We start from the raw sequence: 25,970 nt of genomic DNA on the forward strand, positions 1-25,970 counted from the left end.
GGAGTAAAGGGTTATGGGGAGCGGGCAGGGAAGTGGAGCTGAGTCCGTGATCGGATCGAGGGGTGTATGGCCTACTCCTGCTCCTATTTCTTATGTTCTTATGTTCTTGACCTGATAGTATTACAGAAGCTGCATGCATAACACGGCACCATTATTATGTTATAATGAAATGCCATTAGATGACATTAAATGACTCTGGTTTACCACTGCTTTACACATTAGTCACACGGTACAACAACGGGACCTGCACCACCGCCGGTGGCAGAGCGACTGTGGCTGCCCACTGGTGCTACAGCACATTGTGCCAAGTCAGTCAGGGTCTGTATATCAGCAGGGCCTCCTCCGGTGTGCCTCTGGTCCGCCTGATTCTTGGATATCTTCCTCTGCAAACGTGACAAGAGCATGGCATAAACTAATTGACTCGGTACTATTACAGAAAGGCAACGGACGTTATATGCTGATACGGTTTGTATCCACAATGGATGCATGGTTATAACATCTACGTTCAGAGAAAATATTTGGACTTTCAAAAAGCTTTTGACAAGGTCCCACACAAGAGATTGGTGCAAAATTAAAGCACATGGTATTGGGGGTAATGTACTGACGTGGATAGAGAACTGGTTGGCAGACAGGAAGCAGAGAGTCGGGATAAACGGGTCCTTCTCAGAATGGCAGGCAGTGACCAGTGGGGTGAAAGGTCAAAATTCACTGGAACCCCCCAACCTCCCCCGCCGCCCCCCCGCCCCCCGCTCCCCCCCGCCCCCCCCCCACCTCCCCCGCCCCCCCCCACCTCCCCCGCCCCCCCCCACCTTCCCCGCCCCCCCCACCTCCCCCCCACCCCCCGCACCCCCACCCCCTCCCCCGCACCCCCCCCGCACCCCCCCCCACCTCACCCGCAACCCCCCCACCTCCCCCCCCCAACCCCCCACCTCCCCCGCACCCCCCCCACCCCCCCGCACCCCCCCCACCCCCCCCACCTCCCCCGCCCCCCACCACCCCCCCCCGCCCCCCCCCACCTCCCCCGCCCCCCCCCCCCCACCACCGCCCCCCACCACCCCCCCCCCCCGCACCCCCCCACCTCCCCCGCCCCCCCCACCACCCCACCCCCCCCACCCCCCCACCTCCCCCGCCCCCCACCACCCCCCCCCCCGCACCCCCCCGCCCCCCCCCCCCACCACCGCCCCCCACCACCCCCCCCCCGCACCCCCCCCACCTCCCCTGCCCCCCCCCCACCACCCCCCCCCCACCCCGCCAGTGTTTGGGCTCAGTGAAAAGGACATTTAATTTGGGACTATCTACCGGAAAGTTTGAAATCCTAAAGTATTAAGGAAGAAACTACGAACTTTAATTGAATTTTGGACTTTTACAGGACAAATTCAAGTCTGTGGATGGGCCTAAAGGAACTGCAGGAGTCAACATGATTATTGGAACTGTCTGGGTGTTGGGGCTAAGGTAAAGTGTCTGGAGAAATGGATATTTGAAAACCCTTCTCCACAAGAGACATTAATATTACAACATTAACTCAGAGATGGCCAGCCATCCAACCGGACCGAGAAAAGCCATCTTCAGCGCGAATAAAAACAAAAGGGCCCACTACAGCCTGTATGTAAAAACCAAGCACAAAAGGACATTGCGATTACCAAGCTAATATTTCCCATCAGGAAACAGATTTAGAAGTGCAACCCACCCAAGACATATTAACTTTTATCGAGCCGCCAAAATATTACAAAGTAATGTCAAGCCTGCCAAATTTAAACAACAAATTCTGGACTGATTGGGCGCGAAGAATAGGACAGCTCAAACCGTATAACTGGCCCCTGTTTTAACAGAGGCTAGGTTGCTACTACCTCAGGAGACACTGGGGATGCTATGCTTGTATGCCATACTAGACTATGTATCAAGAAGGGAGAGAGACCAACGCGACAGTTGAAACCTAACTTCTCCAGCCTCGAAGTCCTGAAGTCCTAAAGGGAAGGAAGAAGATCACCATCGTGGCAGCAACTGACCACAGCCAACGTGGTATCACCAAAATCCACCGCCATCGACCAAACTCCAAACAAATCTCCAACGGAAAGAAACCGAAGAATCGAAAGTTTCCAGCCTACAAGCTGTTCCTGAGCTACCAACAGGTAAAACATTACCTAAAGTACTGTAAAAACCTACTTCTAACGAAATAAAACGGGTACTTACCCCACAAATCCAAAACGCGCCTTTCCGCATCAGCGGACTCAACCCAACTGAAGATTGTACAGTAAGAAGTCCTCTCCGATGTTTAGGGTATGGCAAGCAGAACCTACAGAAGTCAATGAACCCTGAAATCGTGAACTACTGCTAACTGACCAGAAAGGATTGGTGAGCATAGTCCCTACCTGCCCTGGAGTCTAACCTAGCTAGGATTAGGTACTGGGAGGTGGGAGGTGTAACTTTTACTGTAACCCCCTTTGAATGTGTAATGTATTGTTCTTTATTAGAGTGATTATAAGGCTGACCTTGTACTTTCTTGTCTGTAATAAAAACAAAGTTTTTTGCACCAAACCAGTGTCCTTTGCACTTTGTCACATCCCCCAAATAAACCCAGAGTCCAGAACCCAAGGGAGTGGGAGCCATTCGAACCGCTCAAGTAGGTCAGAGGTGAACCTGAAGCCCGGGACCACCCCTTACAAATGGTGACCGCGGCAGGACTCTGGTCCAAGGGGTGTGATGCGGAGAGTGCTGGTTTGGGGGAAGAGAGGATTTCCTCCGATGTGTACAAGCAAGTGAATGTCACTGAGGAATGGGTGCTTGGTCTGTTGTGCGCTAAGCGTCCAGCCGATGCTGCAGCCCAGTGGACAGCAAGCAAGGGTCACAAAGAATCAGTAGAGAAGGCAATCTGGTCAGTCTGTCTACAGCAACAGGTCCAACTCCTCGACAAAACCAATGAGACACTACAGGCAGAGTTATGGGAATGTGCAGAGACCTATCAGGAAAGGGCTGTGGCAGAGGAAAGATTATCGGGAGAACTCCGTAAGCTAAAACAGGAAAAGACCCAAATAATGGAAAGGTTTAAAAACAGTCAGGACTATTTTCACTGTCAGGTTACCGAGGCCAAAAGTAATGAAAAGTCACTGAGGGAGGAAAGCACTCTCCTCACCCTACAAGTAAAAGAGCTCCAGGAAAGATTAAAAGATATGCAGGCAGTGTATAAAGTAACTAGCACTGATGGGTTTGAATCGGGAGACCACGGTCTCTGCCAGCAACAAATTAAAAGTTTAAACCTTGCTCTGTCCAAGGCAAAAGGCATGTTATGTTTAATAAGCCGGGTACTCCCCAGGTAAACCTGGGAGAGAAGGAAGGAACCACCTGGCCACCACCTGTGGTACCGGTGACTACACCGGTGAAGCAGCAGGAGAGGGGATCGAGTTGTGGGATGGACAGGGATAGTGAACCACCACTACCTGTGGTACCGGTGACTACACCGGTGAGGCAGCAGGAGGGGGGATCGAGTTGTGGGACGGACAGGGATAGTGAACCACCACTACCTGTGGTACCGGTGACTACACCGGTGAAGCAGCAGGAGGGGGGAACGAGTTGTGGGATGGACAGGGATAGTGAACCACCACTACCTGTGGTACCGGTGACTACACCGGTGAAGCAGCAGGAGGGGGGATCGAGTTGTGGGACGGACAGGGATAGTGAACCACTACCTGTGGTACCGGTGACTACACCGGTGAGGCAGCAGGAGGGGGGATCGAGTTGTGGGACGGACAGGGATAGTGAACCACTACCTGTGGTACCGGTGACTACACCGGTGAAGCAACAGGAGGGGGGATCGAGTTGTGGGACGGACAGGGATAGTGAACCACTACCTGTGGTACCGGTGACTACACCGGTGAAGCAGCAGGAGGGGGGATCGAGTTGTGGGACGGACAGGGATAGTGAACCACTACCTGTGGTACCGGTGACTACACCGGTGAAGCAGCAGGAGGGGGGATCGAGTTGTGGGGCGGACAGGGATAGTGAACCACCACTACCTGTGGTACCAAGTTTCAGCTCGGCTTGGCCGCAGGGAGGAGAGGGAGGGGAGCCAGAACAGGGAGAGCCAGAACCAGGGCCAATGTGCCCAGTCCGGCAACAGAGGTTTGGCCCACCCACCAGTGGCGGGGGTCCAGGGCACCTGGAAAGTCAGTTTGTGGTCCCCACACTCCCCACCAGCTTAGGGCTATGTTAACCCACCTGGGAAAGCTCACTCCAAAGGGAGACCCCTCGGTTCACTTTGTGGAGGTGGAACAGGCCGGGGATATTAATGGGTGCGATGATGCAGAAATGGCAAAGATGCTTCTCCTATCCCTCGACAGCAAACTGTACCAGTCCCTCTCTACTGAGGGCAAAAGAGGACAGAAAACACTTGCTGCCGTCCAGACAGACATTTAGAAACTATGGGCTGCAATGACGGAGTCCCTTCTCTAGAGTAAATGGTGCAGCTCACAGGAGAAACCCCACAGGCTTTCTCAGACCGACTGTGGCCTGTGTACCAGAGCGTCTGTAGTGGGGACATAGACAGAGATCACTGAAACCCGGCCGAGTTATCCCACTGGCTCCGAAGTTAGTCACTAACAGTTTACCCAGAATAAGAACCAAGGCTGAGGCCTGGTTCGACCCCAGAGAGCCCCAGGCCACAGAACAGGGAGTGTTTAGGTAACTGACCCGAGTTTACAGAAACAGCAGAGGGACAGAAGAGCCCCCACAAAAGGGAAGGGTTCACGAAATCCGACCTAACCAAGACAAGAGGGAATGGCACCATGAGGGGGGTAACCCCCCCTATACAAAACGTACCTGCTTCGGGTACGGAAAGAGTGGGCACTGGAGAAAGGATTGTGGAAATCCTTGGGAGAATAGCGCAGGAAAGAATTCTCCAACCCCGGCCCAAAAGACCGGGACAGATAAGCCAGTCCCTCCCCACTTGTTTGAGACCGATTTACCTGCGCTCCGAGCCATGTTAGATGGCCCTGGGAGGGTAGCCACTGCCACCAGTACAGAGATCCCACCTGCCCCCTCCCAACCAAAACCGTGACTGGGACAGGCACAGCCCGTCCACCTGTGTGTCCTCGAGTATGATGTGTTGGGGAGACCGACCGTACAGATGGAAGTGGAAAAGGTGAAAGGGACTTACCTGCTGGACACCGGTCCCTCAAGCACCCTTGTCTATACAGCTAACCCCACCACCTCACCTCTGTCTAACGGGGTCCCCTACAGCTTGGTGGGTTTCACAGGCACTGAACAGACTGGCTCATTCTCCGTTCCACTCTCCATTCATTTCGGTACACTCCACACTAAGTGGACTTGTGTCCTGATGAAGTGGGAGCAGGAAGGGAGAGGGATCCCAGGCCACGGGATCCTAGTGGATTTAAGAAACCACTGTCTTTGGGGGTCAGTCTGTACGGGACAGGAGAGTGAGGTGGTGGTTATCCCAGGAAAACAGGGAAAGGGACAGTGTGCACCATGAAACCAAAGGATGGTTACGACCTTGAATCACTGGTCAGTAACACCCCTGTAGAATATCAAGCGTATGTGAGGGAAAACCTTGCAGCTTTTGCTACTCACAAACACGACTGTGGGAGAATAAATGGGGTCGAGGTTAGTATAGATGGGGACCCCATGACCTGACCACAGAAACAGTACAACTTCCCCAGGGAGGTGGAGACAGACATGGAAACAGCCTTGGGTTCTCTGGTTAAACAGCGGGTACTGAGACCAATAGCTACCCATGTGAACTCTCCATTGTGGCTGGTTAATAAACCAGACAACTCCTGGAGAGCCACGGTGGACTATCGAGTACTCGACCGTAACATCCCCGCCTGTGCACCCACTGTTGCTGCTGTCGCTGACCTCACTGGAAGTATCCCAGCCTCCGCGACCACCTTCACGGTGCTGGATATTTCCAACGGGTTCTGGTCCATACCTTTAAGAAGGGAAGATCAGAACAAGTTTGCTTTTACCTTTAAAGGGCAGCAATACACTTGGAACTGTCTCCCTCAGGGTTTCCACAACAGCCCCAGTGTTTTCCACCAGTGTATGGCCAACTGTTTAAAGGGCTTTAGCAGACCCCAGCAGTTGGTACAGTATGTGGATGACCTGCTCCTGTTCACCGATCAGGGGGAGGAACATGGCCCACTGCTGGCTGAGCTACTGGAGCTGCTGAAAGAAGAGGGATTTAAAGTAAACCCCAAGAAGGCACAGATCGGCCTGAAGGAAGTCAAATTCCTGGGACTGTGAGCGCGCTGGGGAGAGAGCCATTGACAAGGCTAGAAGGGAAGCAGTGCAGAAGTTACCCGCCCCCAACACAGTGACAGGAGTAAGACCTTTTCTCGGGCTAACCGGGTACTGCAGAGATTACATTGAGGATTATGCAGCCACCGCAGCCCCTCTGCTCCGACTCCTACACAAGGGAGTGGAGTGGGAATGGGACAAAGGTTGTGAGGCAGCATTTATCCAGCTCAAGAAAGACCTACAGACCGTGCCAGCTCTAGGGGCCATCGATGGGGGTAAAGAGTTTTTCCTGGAGGTAGCAGCCAGTGGGGACAGCCTGAGTGCAGTACTGCTCCAAGAGCGGCATGGCCGGCTGAGACCAGTGGTCTACTCCTCCAGGATACTCACGGACATGGAGAAGGGATACTCCAACTGTGAGCGGCACCTCCTAGCCACTCACTGGGCTGTGAAAAGATCACTGATAACATAGAAACATAGAAAATAGGTGCAGGAGTAGGCCATTCGGCCCTTCGAGCCTGCACCACCATTCAATAAGATCATGGCTGATCATTCCCTCAGTACCCCTTTCCTGCTTTCTCTCCATACCCCTTGATCCCTTTAGCCGTAAGGGCCACATCTAACTCCCTCTTGAATATATCCAATGAACTGGCATCAACAACTCTCTGCGGCAGGGAATTCCACAGGTTAACAACTCTCTGAGTGAAGAAGTTTCTCCTCATCTCCGTCCTAAATGGCCTATCCCTTATCCTTAGATTGTGTCCCCTGGTTCTGAACTTCCCCAACATCGGGAACATTCTACCCGCATCTAACCTGTCCAGTCCCGTCAGAATCTTATATGTTTCTATGAGATCCCCTCTCATCCTTCTAAACTCCAGTGTATAAAGGCCCAGTTGATCCAGTCTCTCCTCATATGACAGTCCAGCCATCCCTGGAATCAGTCTGGTGAACCTTCGCTGCACTCCCTCAATAGCAAGAACGTCCTTCCTCAGATTAGGAGACCAAAACTGAACACACTATGCCAGGTGTGGCCTCACCAAGGCCCTGTACAACTGCAGTAAGACCTCCCTGCTCCTATACTCAAATCCCCTAGCTATGAAGGCCAACATACCATTTGCCTTCTTTACCGCCTGCTGTACCTGTATGCCCACTTTCAGTGACTGATGAACCCTGACACCCAGGTCTCGTTGCACCTCCCCTTTTCCTAATCTGCCGCCATTGAAATAATATTCTGCCTTCGTGTTTTTGCCCCCAAAGTGGATAACCTCACATTTATCTACATTATACTGCATCTGCCATGTATTTTCCCACTCACCTAACCTGTCCAAGTCACCCTGCAGCCTCTTAGCATCCTCCTCACAGCTCACACCGCCACCCAGCTTAGTGTCATCTGCAAACTTGAGAGGAGGGTCCCCTATCACACTCCTTACCCACCATACTCCCACCCAAATGTTCCTGGACGGGAGAATCAAGGACGGGACAGTGAGCAGTGCCCACATTGCTCGCTGGACCCTGCTCCTCTCCCAAATGAACCTAAGGGTAAAGGGTCTCTGCGAGCCAAGACTCACAGCCAACATGATTTATCCAGGGACAGCCCACCGGTGTTCTGTAGAAGGGGTATGGGAAATTAACATAGGCTTTCGGGCTGGGTTACACCCCACAGGCCGAGAGATCTATGTGGACGGTTCAAGCACAGTATGTGCGGGTGAACGACTCACAGGCTGCGGAGTTTATGACCCCGAGGCAGGTATTGCCCTGGTGATTAAACTCCCCAGTACTATGAGCACCCAGCACGCTGAACTGTCTGCGGTGGTGTATGTAGTCTGTAAGGGGTTTTCACAGGGTTGTTGTGCCTTGGGTGTCTCTCCCTGGCCTTATGCCCTCACAGCTTATGCCTGGCCTGTGAGGTACCCTGAGTGCTGCAAGAGCACCCCTGGAGAGACTGTGTCCACAGCTTATGCCTGGCCTGTGAGGTACCCTGAGTGCTGCAAGAGCACCCCTGGAGAGACTGTGTCCACAGCTTATGAAGGGGGTTTTGAGACTCGTACGTCCCCACAGCTTATGCCTAGCCTGTGAGGCACCCGTGAGTGTCAAACACTCCTAACCCCTTCTTCCCGAGCCTGTGACACACAGTTGAGCGTTTTCAAGGCGCTCTTAGCTTCACTTACACGGTTCTGACATACGACTCACGATCAGGAGATGTAATACAATAGAACTGAGACAAGGTGATTCCAAGAGGAACTTCAGCTTCCAATTTATTTGACAAGGTGTAACTCAACAAACAGAAATACACCAACAAAACAATCCCCCTAAATCCCACTAAACGGACCCAACGAAAATCTTTACACCAGTTTAGCAGTACAATGCCCAACCTCCCACCTTTCCTGGCCTAACTGAGTTGGGAGTTCCGGGGACCAGAGGTTATACTCACTACTGTGCCTTCTGCAGTCTGGTGGTTTGTTTCTTCTATCTTCGGTGTCTTCAGACACTGGTTTTCCTTCAGTGTCGAGAGGCTTGCTGGTTGTTGAATCACGAGGACAGGGAAAATCATCACTTCTTTCTCACTATGTCAGAAACCCCTTTTTTATAGCCAGATTATCCAGTCCGCCTCTCCTGCTGAAGTCGATTCTTCTCATTGGTGGACTTTTTGATTTTGAAAAATGCAGCAGTTTTAGATTGACGGTTTTTTTTCCACTGATCTTAACCTACTCAAGGTTTGAGTGGGTGTTGATTGCATTGGCCTCCTGTAGCCATTGTGCTAGTCTGGCCTGAGCCAGATATTTCTATGCCTGATGAAAAAGGTGTTGGAATATGTATGTGGCATTGTTTAAATGCTAATGTTTTCAAGGGGCAAGTTTCGAGGGTATACAGTTCCCAGACAATTTGATTAGTTCCAATGTCCAAACTGGCCCTTTAGATATTGACCCCACCCCTTTTCTTGCAGACCCAACATGCACCTTTTAAAAATCCCAAATTCGATTAAAGTTCGTAGTTTCTTCCATGTGCACTTTAGGATTTCAAACTTTCTGGTAGATAGTTCCAAATTAAATTCCCTTTCCTATGAGTCCAAACACTGGGGGGAGGGGGGTCTCCATTTGTGTCCCAAAGTTTTCCTTCCATCGGTTTCAATTCACAGCACAGACTGATCCCACAGCCCTTTTCCTTCTGGGTAAAATGAGGGGGTTTTTGTCCTCCCCTACATAATCCCCCATCTGACACAGTCAGACACCACTCGAGTGTGTCAAAGTTCAGGGTGGTGAGAAAACCCTCGGTCTCCCAAATTGCCCAACTTTCCCCAGTTTAACTCTAAACTGATCCCGTCGATATATATCGTAATTCCTTTTAACGCGGTACTAAACACAGAAATCCAACAGGTTACAATACACGACAGCAACATACATATATGTACTTAAGGTTACAGCAGTAATTGTACATTGAGTCTCATTTCAGTCTTAACCGTAAAACAAAGAAACCTGCCCTGCAAACTCCCCAGGGGCCATGTATGAAAAACGCAGTCATCCCTGGGAATAAGAAAACCGCCTAAGTGTCGCGGTCAAGCTTTGTTTACACACCTTGAGTGTTTAGCAACGGCTCTCCTGGCTGTGTAGTAGCCTGAGGAACTGCGTTCTTTTTCTTTTTCTCCTGAGCTTACAGCTTGTAACCAGCAGATAAGCTACAATCAGGAGTTGGCCGATCACCAAGGCATGCGATCCCACCCGGATCCATGCAGGTATGTCTGCCCGTATTCCCAAATCCCACCATGCTGGGGGTTTAATCTGGGCAATCTCCCCTGCTAGAATTTCAGTTTTCTGCTCCCTGGTGTAAAACTGTTTTTGAGACAAATCCACTGCCTGGAGGAGGGCTGTAAGTTTCTCAGGTAGTGGGGCAATGGGATAGCCAAACTGGGCGACATATTGTTGTAGATGGCTGAGGTTGTTTTGTACCGTGAGGTGAATCGTGGAAGGTTCAGGGATGGGTGTGATTCTGGTGTGTGCCACTTGAACCTCTGCCCCGGGTTTAAAGCAAAAGCTGCTGTACGGAATTGGACACCACCTTCCCGGTCCGTGTTCATACCGTTGGGCACTTGTGGTGACATAATATGTCCCACTGCCTACATATGCTACCTGTGGAGGCATGTGGTTAGGGGCCATTACCTCCATTGTGCAATTGATAGACTCTGCCCCAGCAGTGCTGAACCCACATTGTGGCCTTGCAAAAGCGTTCAAGTGCTGGGGGCACAGGATTACCTGTGCTCCCCTGCTCCGACAACCCGAGAGGTCTGTACCTGTCACAGTGTGCTCCCACATTGTGACATCAGGTGGGACCTCTTGGAATCGAACATGCACCCCTCCACGAATGACTCCCACATTCTCCACTCAGTACAAGGGTGCTGGTCGTGGGGACGCCCCCATCACCGGCATCCTGACCACCACACCCATGGTGGTATGGTTTGACTTTCCACAGTCCACCGGTGCCGGGTAGACTTCCGACGCTACACGAAGTTGGCAAGGACTCAAAACATTATCATAAGGGTGCAGTGCTGCTAAGTGCTGGTTGCTGATCCAGGAGGGGACCTGTCCCTGTCTCAGATCCTCGAGGTTACTCCGTCCCTCTCCCAGCAACCAGGCCCCATAGAGCACGCACACCTCATTTTGGGCGGCTTGATCGGAGGTGTTTCTATCCTCCCGAATCAAAGCGTTTACAGCCCTGGCCTGTGCCTCCAATTGAGAGATAATCTCCTTCAAGTGAACTGTCATTGCCACCTCTTGGTGGAGCGCGGATCCCACGACGGTATTCTCGTCCCCCAGGACTTTGTGCAGCTGATTCTTTAACCCATTTATCTGGAGGGCCAGCTGCATGTTATCCAAACTGTTTATGGCGGACGCCCCGGTGTTAAACCCCGTAAGAATGTCATTTAAAGTGCCGCGCCTCTGCCTGCCCGGTTCAGCCCTATCCCACTGTTTATACAAGTCTGTCACACTGACATCCCCGAAGTCCAGTTCATAGAACTTCCAGAACATCTCCCGCAGCAGAGCCTGGTCTAACAGCTCGGTTTCCCGGGGACACCACGTGGGTAGGTGGACTTCTGTCAGATTTAGCACCACTGATGTCACCGTGCAGTGCACCCCCTGATAAAATAGTTTCTCGGTAGGGACCAACACTAAACCATTCCCCGGCCCCCTGGTTGTTGTATGGCCCTCGTGTGGGACGGTGGGCTTGGCTGTGGGTGGGGGCTTCCTTTCCCGAACTACAAGTTCGGTGGCATTTACTGGTACCCGGGGATTGGGGATCACACACGCCTCCCCGCTGCGATCCCATACCACCCCATCCCCGACATCCTGCCCCCACCTATAGAAAGCAATGGAGACCCCCTCTGAACACACGCGAGTGGATCCCCACGTACACAAATAAATTCCTTGGTCGTACGCCCACCATTTCTCCCAGCACACCGTGACCCCGCCAGATGACCCCATGATGGTTCGTTAGGTATCATTATCGAGACGTTCCCAGTCCGAGTGTCAGTCTCCCACGTCCCTCTTGAGCTTTCTGAGCCACCACCACCGTCCCAGAGGTATGTCCCCTTGGCAAGTTAGGCATACCTTCCTGCCTTCTGTCACTCTCACTCTGGATGTGGCCACAGTGATCTCCGGGCAGGGGATGGAGGTCTCTCCGTAGGTAAAGTCCTTATGGTTGGAGTACTTGGTGGAGTTCGATCCCAACCACCCAGGCCATCTCCCCTCGTGGGAGTAGGTGACCCGGCCATCCGCCACCGGAGTCCCTTCTCCTGTGGTCACTGTCGGCGCTCTGCCCCCGGAGCATCCGAAAACCAGGGAGTCCTCGGTGTCCCCTCGGTGCCCGGTGCAGATCCTTAGCGATACCAGCATCACTAACGGCCAGTAGGGAGGTGTTGGCATCTGAAAGGCAAGAAGAACATGGCCTTCCCTTGAGAGACCTCTCCAGGCTCGGCCCACGTAACATGTTCCAAACATAAACTGCTGTACCCAACCGTCACTGCCTTACCTAAACACATATACTCACAACACAAAGTAACAAAACAGGAAGGGAAAATATACACACCGCCACCCGTCCCCGGGTGGCCAGGCTATATCCTGTCACTGTACAGGCGTCGTCGACCACTCGGCTGACCGTACCCTGGGGACCAGGATGCCCTCCGCTGAGGGGCTCGTATAGTCCCCCTTAATGAGTCTTGTGCTGCCCTCCAAGGCCCTCCCGAGCCCCGGATAATCGGTGGGAGACCCTTGCTAGTGCAACAGAGCACCCTCCCTGTTGTCTTTCGCCTTCTCGGTCTGGGGCGGGGAGCTCAGTAAACAGGGGACCACGGTGCCCTGGGCTGTGGCACTCTGTTACTCCTCCTTACTGTCGGTGCAGAGTCCCACGTTATGGGCTGCAATGCCATCTCCTCCACCTCTTGGGCTAGCCCCAGCTGATCCACCATGGGAGGTTCAGCTTCCCCTTGGACCTTGCTAATGGTAGAGCCTTTCTCCCTACTTCTGTTAGTGGGCTGGGAACCTCTACCCAGTGGTGGGATAGCCTTACAGGAGCAGTGAACCAGCCCCGGCTGTAGAGCTTCGGGGCCCGCTGCCTCCTCCGGAGCCTCCAAATCCACCGGGGCCTGTTCCTCCCCCAGTGCCTGATTTCCTTCCCTTGCTCATCCCCTCTGTTTTTTACCTCTTTTGGGGTCAAACAATTTACACTGATTAATGTGATACCACTTCACCCGGCGAGGTAATCGAACCACATAGACCATAGGGCTAGCCTTGTCGACTATGCTGTATGGTACCATATACAGTGGTTCAAATACCCCGACCCGAGCATAGTTCCTCACCATGGCCTGGTCCCCTATCTCCCATTCGTGGTGTTTGCTGGGTTCTAGCAGCAATCGGTTACTCTGATGCTGTCTGCCCATGTTACTAGCAGCCTGCCAGTGAATCTGTTTGAGGTGTTCAAACAGATTCCTGACAAACCGGTCCCGGTTCACCTCTCGGAGCTGCCCTTCGGTGAGAACCGGCACCAACACATGCACTGGGGTTCTCATGATCCGGCCAGTCATCAGCTCATGGGGTGAGTACCCTGTGCTCTTTGACTGACTGGCCCGGATTCCCATGAGGACCAACGGTAAGACCTCCACCCACTTGTTCGGTGAGTCTCCCGTCTCCTTGCGCAGCCTTTCCTTTAGGGTCCGGTTCAGGCGTTCTACGGGGCCTGAGGACTGAGGGTTGTAGGCCACATGCCATTTGGCTCTTATCCCCAGCACCTTTAGGGTGGCCTGCATCACCTGGCCGGTGAAGTGGCTTCCTCGGTCGGACTCCACGATTTGAGGTAGACCCCACCGAGAGAACACCTCCCTCACCAGGATTTTTGCAGTCCCCACCGCGGGAGCTGTTCGGCAAGGGAAGGCTTCCACCCACTTGGAAAACACATCCACCAGGACGAGGCAGTATTTATAACCTCCCTGGGCGGCCGGTAGGGGTCCGATGTAGTCGATCTGGATCGACTGCCATGGTCCCTCTACCCACCTGACATGTCCCATAGACGCCTTCCTTTTCTGAGGGTCTGGGTTGTTTGCAGCACAAACCAGACAGCCCGCACAGAAGTCGCGGACGTCTTCCCGGAGGTCTGGCCACCACCCTGCCTTTTCTACCCGTTGCCAGGTAGATTCCGGCCCAGTGTGTCCCACACCTGGACCCTCATGGGCCAGCTGAAGGAATTCCCTCCGGTGTTGTGGGGGCACTACCAATTTGTCCCCTTTAAACAACATGCCTTCCCACACAGCAATATCTACAGCACTGTATGGGCCCTCCGCCTTTTCCCCTTTTAATAGCAGCCAAGGCAGCCTTCAGGATCGGATCCTGCATCTGGACTACTTCAAGGTCCGGGGCCACAGCCGCCCCTACGCTCCCTTGTGTCCCTGGCTTACTTCTTGCTGCTGCTCTCCTGCCTGCCTCGTATGGGTCCCATGGGCGACCTGTGCGAGCACCTTCCCTTGCCAGCAGGTCTGCCTGCTGGTTACCTTCCCCCCGTGGCTCAGTTTTGGAGTGGGCCTTTACCTTATGGATATATACATCCCCGGTTTCTCCCACTGCAGCCACGATCTTTTCTAGCAGGGGTTTGGTCACAAGGGGCTTCCCAGCCACAGAGGTGTACCCCCGGCGTGACCAAATCGCCAGATACTCTGCACACCAATTGCAAGTGAACATGCTGTCCGAGCAAATCGTGTATGGGGGAGGGTATTCCTCGGGGTGTGTGACCACATACATCACCGCCGAGAGTTCCGCCTGCTGGGCGCTCAGGGTGCATGGGAGTTTAAGAGCCAAGGCAATTCCTGCCTTGGGATCCCAAACTCCGCAGCCCGTGAGTCTTGTACCCGCGGACACTGAACTGGAGCCATCAACGTAGATCTCGTGGCCTGTGGGGTGTATCCCTGCCCGAAATCCAAAGTTAATGTCCCACACTCCCTCCACAGAGCATCGATGCGGCTGCCCTGGATAGATTAAATTTGCTGAGAGCCTGGGCTCGCAGAGGCCCTTGACCTTTAAAGTCATTTGGGAGAGGAGGATGGTCCAGCGAGTGATTCTAGCACTGCTCACTGTCCCGTCCTTAATCCTCCCGTCCAACAGCATCTGTGTCGGGGTATGATGGGTGAGGAGTGTCATGGGGGATATTTCGGTAAAGCTCTGAGCTCTCTTTACTGCCCAGTGGGTGGCAAGCAAGTGCCTCTCACAATTGGATTATCCCTTTTCTACCTCCATGAGGACCCTGGAGGAGTACACCACTGGTCTCAGCTGACCGTTTCACTCCTGGAGCAACACTGCACTTAAGCTGTCACCACTGGCTGCCACCTCCAGGAAGAATTCCTCCCCCCCATCAATTGCCCCGAGGGCTGGTGCTACCTGCAGGTCTCTCTTAAGACGGACAAATGCTGCCTCACAGCCCTTGTCCCATTCCCACTCGACCCCCTTATGTAGGAGTCTGAGCAGAGGGGCGGCAGTGGCTGCATAGTCCTCGATGAAGTCCCTACAGTAGCCAGTGATTCCCAGGAAAGACCTTACCCCCGACACATCCCTAGGGACAGGGAGTTCCTGCACTGCCTTTCTTCTAGCCTCATCAATGGCCCTTTCTCCTGCCCTTATCGTCAGGCCCAGGAATTTTACCTCTCCTAGACCTATCTGGGCTTAACTTTAAAACCCCCTTCCTTCAGTAAGACCAGCAGTTCGGCCAGCAGTGGACCGTGTTCCTCACTGCTGTCTGTGAACAACAACAGGTCGTCCACATACTGGACAGACTGGTGTGGCTGGCTGAACCTGTTAAGCAGTTTGCCATGCATTGGTGAAAGATGCTGGGACTATTATGAAAGCCCTGTGGGAGGCAGCTCCAGGTATACTGCTGTTCCCGGAAGGTGAAGGTAAACTTGTACTGGTCTTCCCTCCGTACAGGGATAGACCAGAACCCGTTGGATATGTCCAACACTGTGAACGTGGTTGTGGATGCAGGGATTTCCCCGATCAGATCCACAACCGCCGCTACTGTGGGGGCACAAGCTGGGATGTTTTTATTGAGCACCCTATAATCCACCGTAGCCCTCCAAGAATTGTCCGGTTTCCTAACCGGCCAAAGCGGGGAGTTGATATGGGTGGCTATGGGTCTCAAAACACCCTGCTCAACAAGTGAGCTTAACGCTGTCTCCAAGTCTGCTTCTGCCTCTCGGGGAAAGCCATACTGCTTTTGCGGGCGGGACATGGGATCCCCATCTATTCGAACCTCCACTCCTGTGACTCTCCCACAGTCGTGTTTATGGGTGGCAAATGCTGCAAGATTTGCTTGTACATAGGCCCGGTACTCAGCCGGGGTGTTACAGACCAGAACCTCCAGGTCGTAACCCCCTTTTGGCTCCATTGTACACAGAGTCCCTTTTCCCTGTTTCTCATCAATAACCATGACTTCTCCCTCTGCTCCCGTGCCCACTGTGCCCCATAGACAGTGATTCCTCAAGTCTACTAGGATCTGGCGAGCGATGATAAAATCAGCCCCCAAGATCCCTTTTCCCACCTGCTCCCAGTTCACCAGGACGCACTTCCATTGTGTTTGGAGTGCTCCTAAACGAACTGCGAGCGGGACTGAGAAAAACCCAGCCTTCTCATTACCTGTGAACCCAACTAGTTGATACTGCACCCCGTTTGATTGAGGTGAGGTTGTGGGGTCCTCCGAATGGACTATCGTGCTGGAAGCACCAGTGTCCAAAAGGTAGGTCCCCAATACACCCTCAACCTCCATCTTGACCCAGGGTCGTCCCCAGGGGTCGTATTCTAGTGGACACAGGTATACAGGCTAGGTCTGGGCTAGTCACGGCCTCTGTACTGGCAGGGTTGCTGGTGCTTCCCTGCCTGTTGCCGTGGCTACCTTCCCAGTCCCCTCCAGCACTGTCCTCACTGCAGCTACTATCTGGTCAAGGGATGGTGAGGAGCTCGCTCCACTTCCCCCACTCTGGGCAGCTCCTGAAGGACTTCTCCCCCCATATCTCTTTACTGGGCTCCTGCAATCCCTTTTAAAATGCCCCGCTTTCCCGCACCCGTAGCACACTCCCTCCTCATCAGACGAGCGGCCACCCTCCTGGTGCCATTCCCTTTTGGGAATCGAGTTGGGTTTTACCTCATTTACCCGACCTTTGGAGGTTTTCCCCTCCTCCCCTCCTCCATTCCGTTGGACCAGTGCCTGTTGCCTGACCACTGCTTCCTCGGTGAGGTTGGGGTCCCGGGAATCGAACCACAGTTCTGCCCTGGCCTTGAGCCGGGGCAAGCAGTTTGCCCCCAGCATCCTCAGCCAGCGGCCAGTCTGTACCGCGGAAAGATTCGCCCGGTCGAGGAGCTCCCCACAGGCTGCGTGGTATACCACCCACAGCCTGTCCACAAACGCCTGCGGGGTTTCCCCTGCGAGCTGCCTTGTCCTTTCGACCCGTTCGAAAGGACTGCCGTCATCGAAGCCCATAGCCTCAAGGACGGCCCTCTGGCCCTCAGTAAATGTACGCTGTCCCCTCCGGCATTCTGCCGGCAGGGCCTGGTACAATTTGGTGTCCAGAGAGTAGAGCAGCAGCTTGGCTGTCTCTTCCTCGTCACACCCATTAATTTCCCCGGCCTGCGTCACCTCCATGAAGTGGATAGACGGGTCCCCGCTGCGAGTGAGTTTGGCCAAATGGGCCACCATGGCCCTGAGTGATTGAAATCCATGGGGAATAATAAAGTCTCTCTCCAGCGCTCCCCGACCTTGGCCACCTCCCTGTGGAGGACCGTACTTGTGCTGCCTGACCGGACACATCCGCCCTGGTTCAGGATCTTTCTGCGCTGGTCCCTCTACCTCCGGCTGTCCCACCATACCCGGTGCAGCAGACAGTGCCTGGTCTCCTGATCCAGCCCTTAACTGACCCTCGGCTGGAGCCTCACATCCCTGCTGCCGAGCGGGACACATTGGTCCTGCCCCCAGCCCTGGGTATGCTACTACCTGCGCGCCCCACTCCTCCTGGTACCCCACCGGACAAACCACCGGTGCCTCAGGAGGTGGTCGGGCGTCTCTTGCCTTTGGATTCTCCTCTACCCCCCAATACTCTCCTTTGTCCCCTGTGGACCCTCCGGGTCCTATCAGGGCGACCATCCCCTTTGCCTGGGATAGAGCGTGGCTGAGAGTTTTAATCCTCTCCTGGCAGGGATCGTGATCTGCGAACTCACTGCGACTGGCCACTTTATAGGCTGCCTGTACGTCTTTTAATTTATTCTCCAGTTCCCACATTTTCTGGGTGTACCGAGAGTTCTGTTCCCGGAGGGACCCCTCACTACCCTTGGCCTGTGACCTGACACTGAAGATAGTCCCGGCTATTTCGGAAGGTCTCCTCCAACTGCCGGTTCCTTTGCTGCTCCCCAGCTAATTCGGTCAGCAGGTTGTCCCCAACCACAGCCCGGATAGCAGAGAGCTCCTCTGATTTCTGAAGACTCTGTTCCAAGTCCTTCACCCGCTGGTCGAGCTTTCGGACTTGGCGGGTGAGGCAGATAAGCCAGATGGCCTTTTCCACCCTGTGGTTGTGGTCCTTCCCTGCTGTCCACTGAGCAGCAGCATCCACTGGGCGCTCTGCCCGAGTGAGGGCTTGTACCCAAGGTTTGGTGAGGTTCACCTTGCCAAAAATGTATGAGGAAATTCTCTCCTCCATTTTAGTTTCCTCTCTTATCACCTCATCTGTTATATTAACATCTCCTGTTTGCTTATGTCCTGCCGTGGTCGCCATGTTCTGTAAGGGGTTTTCACAGGGTTGTTGTTGTGCCTTGGGTGTCTCTCTCTGGCCTTCTGCCCTCACAGCTTATGCCTGGCCTGTGAGGTACCCTGAGTGCTGCAAGAGCACCCCTGGAGAGACTATGTCCACAGCTTATGAAGGGGGTTTTGAGACTCGTGCGTCCCCACAGCTTATGCCTAGCCTGTGAGGCACCTGTGAGTGTCAAACACTCCTAACCCCTTCTTCCCGAGCCTGTGACACACAGTTGAGCGTTTCCGAGGTGCTCCTAGCTTCCCTTACACGGTTCTGACATAAGACTCACGATCAGGAGATGTAATACAATAGAACTGAGACAAGGTGATTCCAAGAGGAACTTTAGGCTTCCAATTTATTTGACAAGGTATAACTCAACAAACAGCAATACACCAACAAAACAATCCCCCTAAATCCCACGAAACGGACACAGCGAAAATCTTTACACCAGTTTAGCAGTACAATGCCCAACCTCCCACCTTTCCTGGCCTAACTGAGTTGGGAGTTCTGGGGACCAGAGGTTATACTCACTACTGTGCCTTCCGCAGTCTGGTGGTTTGTTGCTTCTATTTTTGGTGTCTTCGGACACTGGTTTTCCTTCAGTGTCGAGAGGCTTGCTGGTTGTTGGATCACGAGGGCAGGGAACCACACAATCTACGTCAAAAACCCCTTTTTATAGCCAGATTATCCAGTCCGCCTCTCCTGCTGAAATCGATTCTTCACATTGGTGGGCTTTGTGATTTTGAAAAATGCAGCAGTTTTAGATAATTGTGGGTTTTTTCCACTGATGTTAACCTACTCAAGGTTTGAGTGGGTGTTGATTGCATTGGCCTCCTGTAGCCATTGTGCAGGCCCTTGGGTTGTTTTGGGTTCCAGAGTTTTCTGAAGATCTGCATAATTTCCCTCCATAGTGTAAACATGGGGAAGACAATAGTCCGATAATGGCTGTGGGTCAGTCCCACAGTTTGGCCAAGTGCTCTCCCATTGGCTTGAAAGCCCCATGCTTCGGGCTGACTCTGTCTCACCATTGGCCATCCGGTGTCCTCCCCCGTCCAATCACTGCTCTGCCAAGGTCAAACAGTATCGGTTTCAATTCACAGCACAGACTGATCCCACAGCCCTTTTCATTCTGGGTAAAATGAGGGGGTTTTCATCCTCCCCTACAACTGACTGGTGTCTCTCAGTCCCCTCTCCCTCAGGGAGATATCTGCACACTGACTGGTGTCTCTCAGTCCCCTCTCCCTCAGGGAGATATCTGTACACTGACTGGTGTCTCTCAGTCCCTCTTCCTCATGGAGATATCTGTACACTGACTGGTGTCTCTCAGTCCCTCTCCCTCAGGGAGATATCTGTACACTGACTGATGTCTCTCAGTCCCTCTCTCTCAGGGAGATATCTGCACACTGACTGGTGTCTCTCAGTCCCTCTCTCTCAGGGAAATATCTGTACACAGACTGGTGTCTCTCAGTCCCTCTTCCTCAGGGAAATATCTGTACACTGACTGGTGTCTCTCAGTCCCTCTCCCTAAGGGAGATATCTGTACACTGACTGGTGTCTCTCAGTCCCTCTCCCTCAGGGAGATATCTGTACACTGACTGGTGTCTCTCAGTCCCTCTTCCTCAGGGAGATATCTGTACACTAACTGGTGTCTCTCAGTCCCTCTCTCTCAGGGAGATATCTGTACACTGACTGGTGTCTCTCAGTCCCCTCTCCCTCGGAGATATCTGTACACTGACTGATGTCTCTCATTCCCTCTCCCTCAGGGAAATATCTGTACACTGACTGCTGTCTCTCAGTCTCTCTCCCTCAGGGAAATCTGTACACTGACTGGTATCTCTCAGTGCCACTCACTCAGCGAGATATCTGTACACTATCTGGTGTCTCTCAGTCCCCTCTCCCTCAGGGAGATATCTGTAAACTGACACTGTCTCTCAGTCCCTCTCCCTCAGGGAGATATCTGTACACTGACTGGTATCTCTCAGTCCCCTCTCACTCAGGGCGATATCTGTACACTGACTGGTGTCTCTTAGTCCCTCTCCCTCAGGGAGATATCTGTACACTGACTGGTGTCTCTCAGTCCCTCTCCCTCAGGGAGATATCTGTACACTGACTGGTGTCTCTCAGTCCCTCTCACTCAGGGAGATATCTGTACACTGACTAGCGTCTCTCAGTCCCCTCTCCCTCAGGGAGATATCTGTATACTGACTGGTTTCTCTCAGTCCCTCTCCCTCAGGGAGATATCTGTACACTGACTGGTGTCTCTCAGTCCCTCTCCCTCAGGGAGATATCTGTGCGCTGACTGCTGTCTCTCAGTCCCCTCTCTTCCTCAGGGATATCTGTACACTGACTGGTGTCTCTCAGTCCCTCTCTGTCGGGGAGATATCTGTACACTGACTGCTGTCTCTCAGTCCCTCTCCCTCAGGGAGATATCTGTACACTCACTGTTGTCTCTCAGTCCCTCTCCCTCAGGGTGATATCTGTACACTGACTGGTATCTCTGATTCTCCTCTCCCTCAGGGAGATATCTGTACACTGACTGGTATCTCTCAGTCCCTCTGCCTCGGGAACATGTCCGGAAACTGACTGGTGTCTCTCAGTTCACTCTCCCTCAGGGAGATATCTGTACAGTGACACTGTCTCTCAGTACCTCTCCCTCAGGGATATCTGTACATTGACTGGTGTCACTCAGTCCTACTCACTTGGAGATATCTGTACACTATCTGGTGTATCTCAATCCCTCTCCCTCAGGGAGATATCTGTATACTGACTGCTATCTCTCAGTCCCCACTCCCTCAGGGAGATATCTGTGCACTGACTGGTGTCTCTCAGTCCCTCTCCCTCAGGGATATCTGTACGCTGATTAGTGTCTCTTAGTCCCTCTCCCTCAGGGAGATACCTGTACACTGACTGCTGTCTCTCATTCCCTCTCCCTCAGGGAGATATCTGTACACTGACTGGTGTCTCTCAGTCACTCTCCCTCAGGGAGATATCTGTACACTGACTCGTGTCTCTCAGTCCCTCTCCCTCGGGGAGATATCTGTACACTGACTGCTGTCTCTCAGTCCCTCTCCCTCAGGGAAATCTGTACACTGACTGGTATCTCTCAGTGCCACTCACTCAGTGAGATATCTGTACACTATCTGGTGTCTCTCAGTCCCCTCTCCCTCAGGAAGATATCTGTAAACTGACACTGTCTCTCAGTCCCTCTCCCTCAGGGAGATATCTGTACACTGACTGCTGTCTCTCAGTCCCTCTCCCTCGGGAACATTTCCATACACTGACTGGTATCTCTCAGTCGCCTCTCACTCAGGGAGATATCTGTACACTTACTGGTGTCTCTTAGTCCCTCTCCCTCAGGGAGATATCTGTACACTGACTGGTGTCTCTCAGTCCCTCTCACTCAGGGAGATATCTGTACACTGACTGGTGTCTCTCAGTCCCTCTCACTCAGGGAGATATCTGTACACTGACTAGCGTCTCTCAGTCCCCTCTCCCTCAGGGAGATATCTGTATACTGACTGGTTTCTCTCAGTCCCTCTCCCTCAGGGAGATATCTGTACACTGACTGGTGTCTCTCAGTCCCTCTCCCTCAGGGTGATATCTGTACACTGACTGGTATCTCTGATTCTCCTCTCCCTCAGGGAGATATCTGTACACTGACTGGTATCTCTCAGTCCCTCTGCCTCGGGAACATGTCCGGAAACTGACTGGTGTCTCTCAGTTCACTCTCCCTCAGGGAGATATCTGTACAGTGACACTGTCTCTCAGTACCTCTCCCTCAGGGATATCTGTACATTGACTGGTGTCACTCAGTCCTACTCACTTGGAGATATCTGTACACTATCTGGTGTATCTCAATCCCTCTCCCTCAGGGAGATATCTGTATACTGACTGCTATCTCTCAGTCCCCACTCCCTCAGGGAGATATCTGTGCACTGACTGGTGTCTCTCAGTCCCTCACCCTTAGGGATATCTGTATACTGACTGCTGTCTCTCAGTCCCCACTCCCTCAGGGAGATATCTGTGCACTGACTGGTGTCTCTCAGTCCCTCTCCCTCAGGGATATCTGTACGCTGATTAGTGTCTCTCAGTCCCTCTCCCTCAGGGAGATATCTGTACACTGACTGGTGTCTCTCAGTCACTCTCCCTCAGGGAGATATCTGTACACTGACTGATGTCTCTCATTCCCTCTCCCTCAGGGAGATATCTGTACACTGACTGGTGTCTCTCAGTCACTCTCCCTCAGGGAGATATATGTACACTGACTGGTGTCTCTCAGTCCCCTCTCCCTCGGAGATATCTGTACACTGACTGGTGTCTCTCCGTCCCCCTCTCCCTCAGGGAGATATTTGTACACTGACTGGTGTCTCTCAGTCCCTCTCCCTCAGGGAGATATCTGTACACTGACTGGTATCTCTCAGTCCCTCTGCCTCGGGAACATGTCCGTAAACTGACTGGTGTCTCTCAGTTCACTCTCCCTCAGGGAGATATCTGTACAGTGACACTGTCTCTCAGTACCTCTCCCTAAGGGAGATATCTGTACACTGACTGGTGTCTCTCAGTACCCCTCCCTTGGGGAGATATCTGTACACTGACTGATGTCTCTCATTCCCTCTCCCTCAGGGAGATATCTGTACACTGACTGCTATCTCTCAGTCTCGACTCCCTCAGGGAGATATCTGTGCACTGACTGGTGTCTCTCAGTCCCTCTCCCTTCGGGATATCTGTACACTGACTGCTGTCTCTCAGTCCCCACTCCCTCAGGGATATCTGTACGCTGATTGGTGTCTATCAGTCCCTCTCCCTCAGGGAGATGTCTGTACACTGACTGCTGTCTCTCATTCCATCTCCCTCAGGGAGATATCTGTACACTGACTGCTGTCTCTCAGTCCATCTCCCTCAGGGAGATATCTGTACACTGACTCGTGTCTCTCAGTCCCTCTCCCTCGGGGAGATATCTGTACACTGACTGCTTTCTCTCAGTCCCTCTCCCTCAGGGAGATATCTGTACACTGACTGGTGTCTCTCAGTCCCTCTCCCTCAGGGAAATCTGTACACTGACTGGTATCTCTCAGTGCCACTCACTCAGTGAGATATCTGTACACTATCTGGTGTCTCTCAGTCCCCTCTCCCTCAGGAAGATATCTGTAAACTGACACTGTCTCTCAGTCCCTCTCCCTCAGGGAGATATCTGTACACTGACTGCTGTCTCTCAGTCCCTCTCCCTCGGGAACATTTCCATACACTGACAGGTATCTCTCAGTCGCCTCTCACTCAGGGAGATATCTGTACATTTACTGGTGTCTCTTAGTCCCTCTCCCTCAGGGAGATATCTGTACACTGACTGGTGTCTCTCAGTCCCTCTCACTCAGGGAGATATCTGTACACTGACTGGTGTCTCTCAGTTCCTCTCACTCAGGGAGATATCTGTACACTGCCTGCTGTCTCTCAGTCCCCTCTCCCTCAGGGAGATATCTGTATACTGACTGGTTTCTCTCAGTCCCTCTCCCTCAGGGAGATATCTGTACACTGACTGGTGTCTCTCAGTCCCTCTCCCTCAGGGAAATATCTGTGCGCTGACTGCTGTCTCTCAGTCCCCTCTCTTCCTCAGGGATATCTGTACACTGACTGGTGTCTCTCAGTCCCTCTCTGTCGGGGAGATATCTGTACACTGACTGCAGTCTCTCAGTCCCTCTCCCTCAGGGAGATATCTGTACACTGACTGGTTTCTCTCAGTCCCTATCCCTCAGGGAGATATCTGTACACTGACTGGTATCTCTGATTCTCCTCTCCCTCAGGGAGATATCTGTACACTGACTGGTATCTCTCAGTCCCTCTGCCTCGGGAACATGTCCGGAAACTGACTGGTGTCTCTCAGTTCACTCTCCCTCAGGGAGATATCTGTACAGTGACACTGTCTCTCAGTACCTCTCCCTCAGGGATATCTGTACACTGACTGGTGTCACTCAGTCCTACTCACTTGGAGATATCTGTACACTATCTGGTGTATCTCAATCCCTCTCCCTCAGGGAGATATCTGTATACTGACTGCTATCTCTCAGTCCCCACTCCCTCAGGGAGATATCTGTGCACTGACTGGTGTCTCTCAGTCCCTCACCCTTAGGGATATCTGTACACTGACTGCTGTCTCTCAGTCCCCACTCCCTCAGGGAGATATCTGTGCACTGACTAGTGTCTCTCAGTCCCTCTCCCTCAGGGATATCTGTACGCTGATTAGTGTCTCTCAGTCCCTCTCCCTCAGGGAGATACCTGTACACTGACTGCTGTCTCTCATTCCCTCTCCCTCAGTGAGATATCTGTACACTGACTGGTGTCTCTCAGCCACTCTCCCTCAGGGAGATATCTGTACACTGACTGGTGTCTCTCAGTCCCTCTCCCTCAGGGTTATCTGTACGCTGATTGGTGTCTCTCAATCCCCCTCCCTCAGGGAGATACCTGTACACTGACTGCTGTCTCTCATTCCCTCTCCCTCAGGGAGATATCTGTACACTGACTGGTGTCTCTCAGTCACTCTCCCTCAGGGAGATATCTGTACACTGACTGATGTCTCTCATTCCCTCTCCCTCAGGGAGATACCTGTACACTGACTGCTGTCTCTCAGTCCCTCTCCCTCAGGGAAATCTGTACACTGACTGGTATCTCTCTGTGCCACTCACTCAGTGAGATATCTGTACACTATCTGGTGTCTCTCAGTCCCCTCTCCCTCAGGGAGATATCTGTAAACTGACACTGTCTCTCAGTCCCTCCCCCTCAGGGAGATATCTGTACACTGACTGCTGTCTCTCAGTCCCTCTCCCTCGGGAACATTTCCATACACTGACTGGTATCTCTGATTCTCCTCTCTCTCAGGGAGATATCTGTACACTGACTGGTGTCTCTCAGTCGCCTCTCACTCAGGGAGATATCTGTACACTGACTGGTGTCTCTTAGTCCCTCTCCCTCAGGGAGATATCTGTACACTGACTGGTGTCTCTCAGTCCCTCTGCCTTGGGAACATGTCCGGAAACTGACTGGTGTCTCTCAGTTCACTCTCCCTCAGGGAGATATCTGTACAGTGACACTGTCTCTCAGTACCTCTCCCTCAGGGATATCTGTACACTGACTGGTGTCACTCAGTCCTACTCACTTGGAGATATCTGTACACTACCTGGTGTATCTCAGTCCCTCTCCCTCAGGGAGATATCTGTATACTGACTGCTATCTCTCAGTCCCCACTCCCTCAGGGAGATATCTGTGCACTGACTAGTGTCTCTCAATCCCTCACCCTTAGGGATATCTGTACACTGACTGCTGTCTCTCAGTGCCCACTCCCTCAGGGAGATATCTGTGCACTGACTGGTGTCTCTCAGTCCCTCTCCCTCAGGGATATCTGTACGCTGATTAGTGTCTCTCAGTCCCT

General features: G+C 52.9%; 1 protein-coding gene across 1 annotated transcript in view; it reads right to left on the bottom strand.

The window, feature by feature from the left end:
• Positions 1–218: 218 nt before the first annotated feature.
• LOC139252629 (probable G-protein coupled receptor 139) overlaps positions 219–25,970 on the bottom strand; it is a gene marked incomplete at its 5' end in the record, with an annotated part of 47,485 nt that continues 21,733 nt past the window's right edge. The window contains one exon of the mRNA XM_070873438.1: positions 219–383. Within this exon, the coding sequence (XP_070729539.1) occupies positions 219–383 (165 nt within the window). The remainder of the gene's footprint in view (positions 384–25,970) is intronic.

Source organism: Pristiophorus japonicus, unplaced genomic scaffold (genome assembly GCF_044704955.1).
Source record: "Pristiophorus japonicus isolate sPriJap1 unplaced genomic scaffold, sPriJap1.hap1 HAP1_SCAFFOLD_470, whole genome shotgun sequence".
In the NCBI taxonomy this organism is placed as follows: domain Eukaryota; kingdom Metazoa; phylum Chordata; class Chondrichthyes; family Pristiophoridae; genus Pristiophorus; species Pristiophorus japonicus.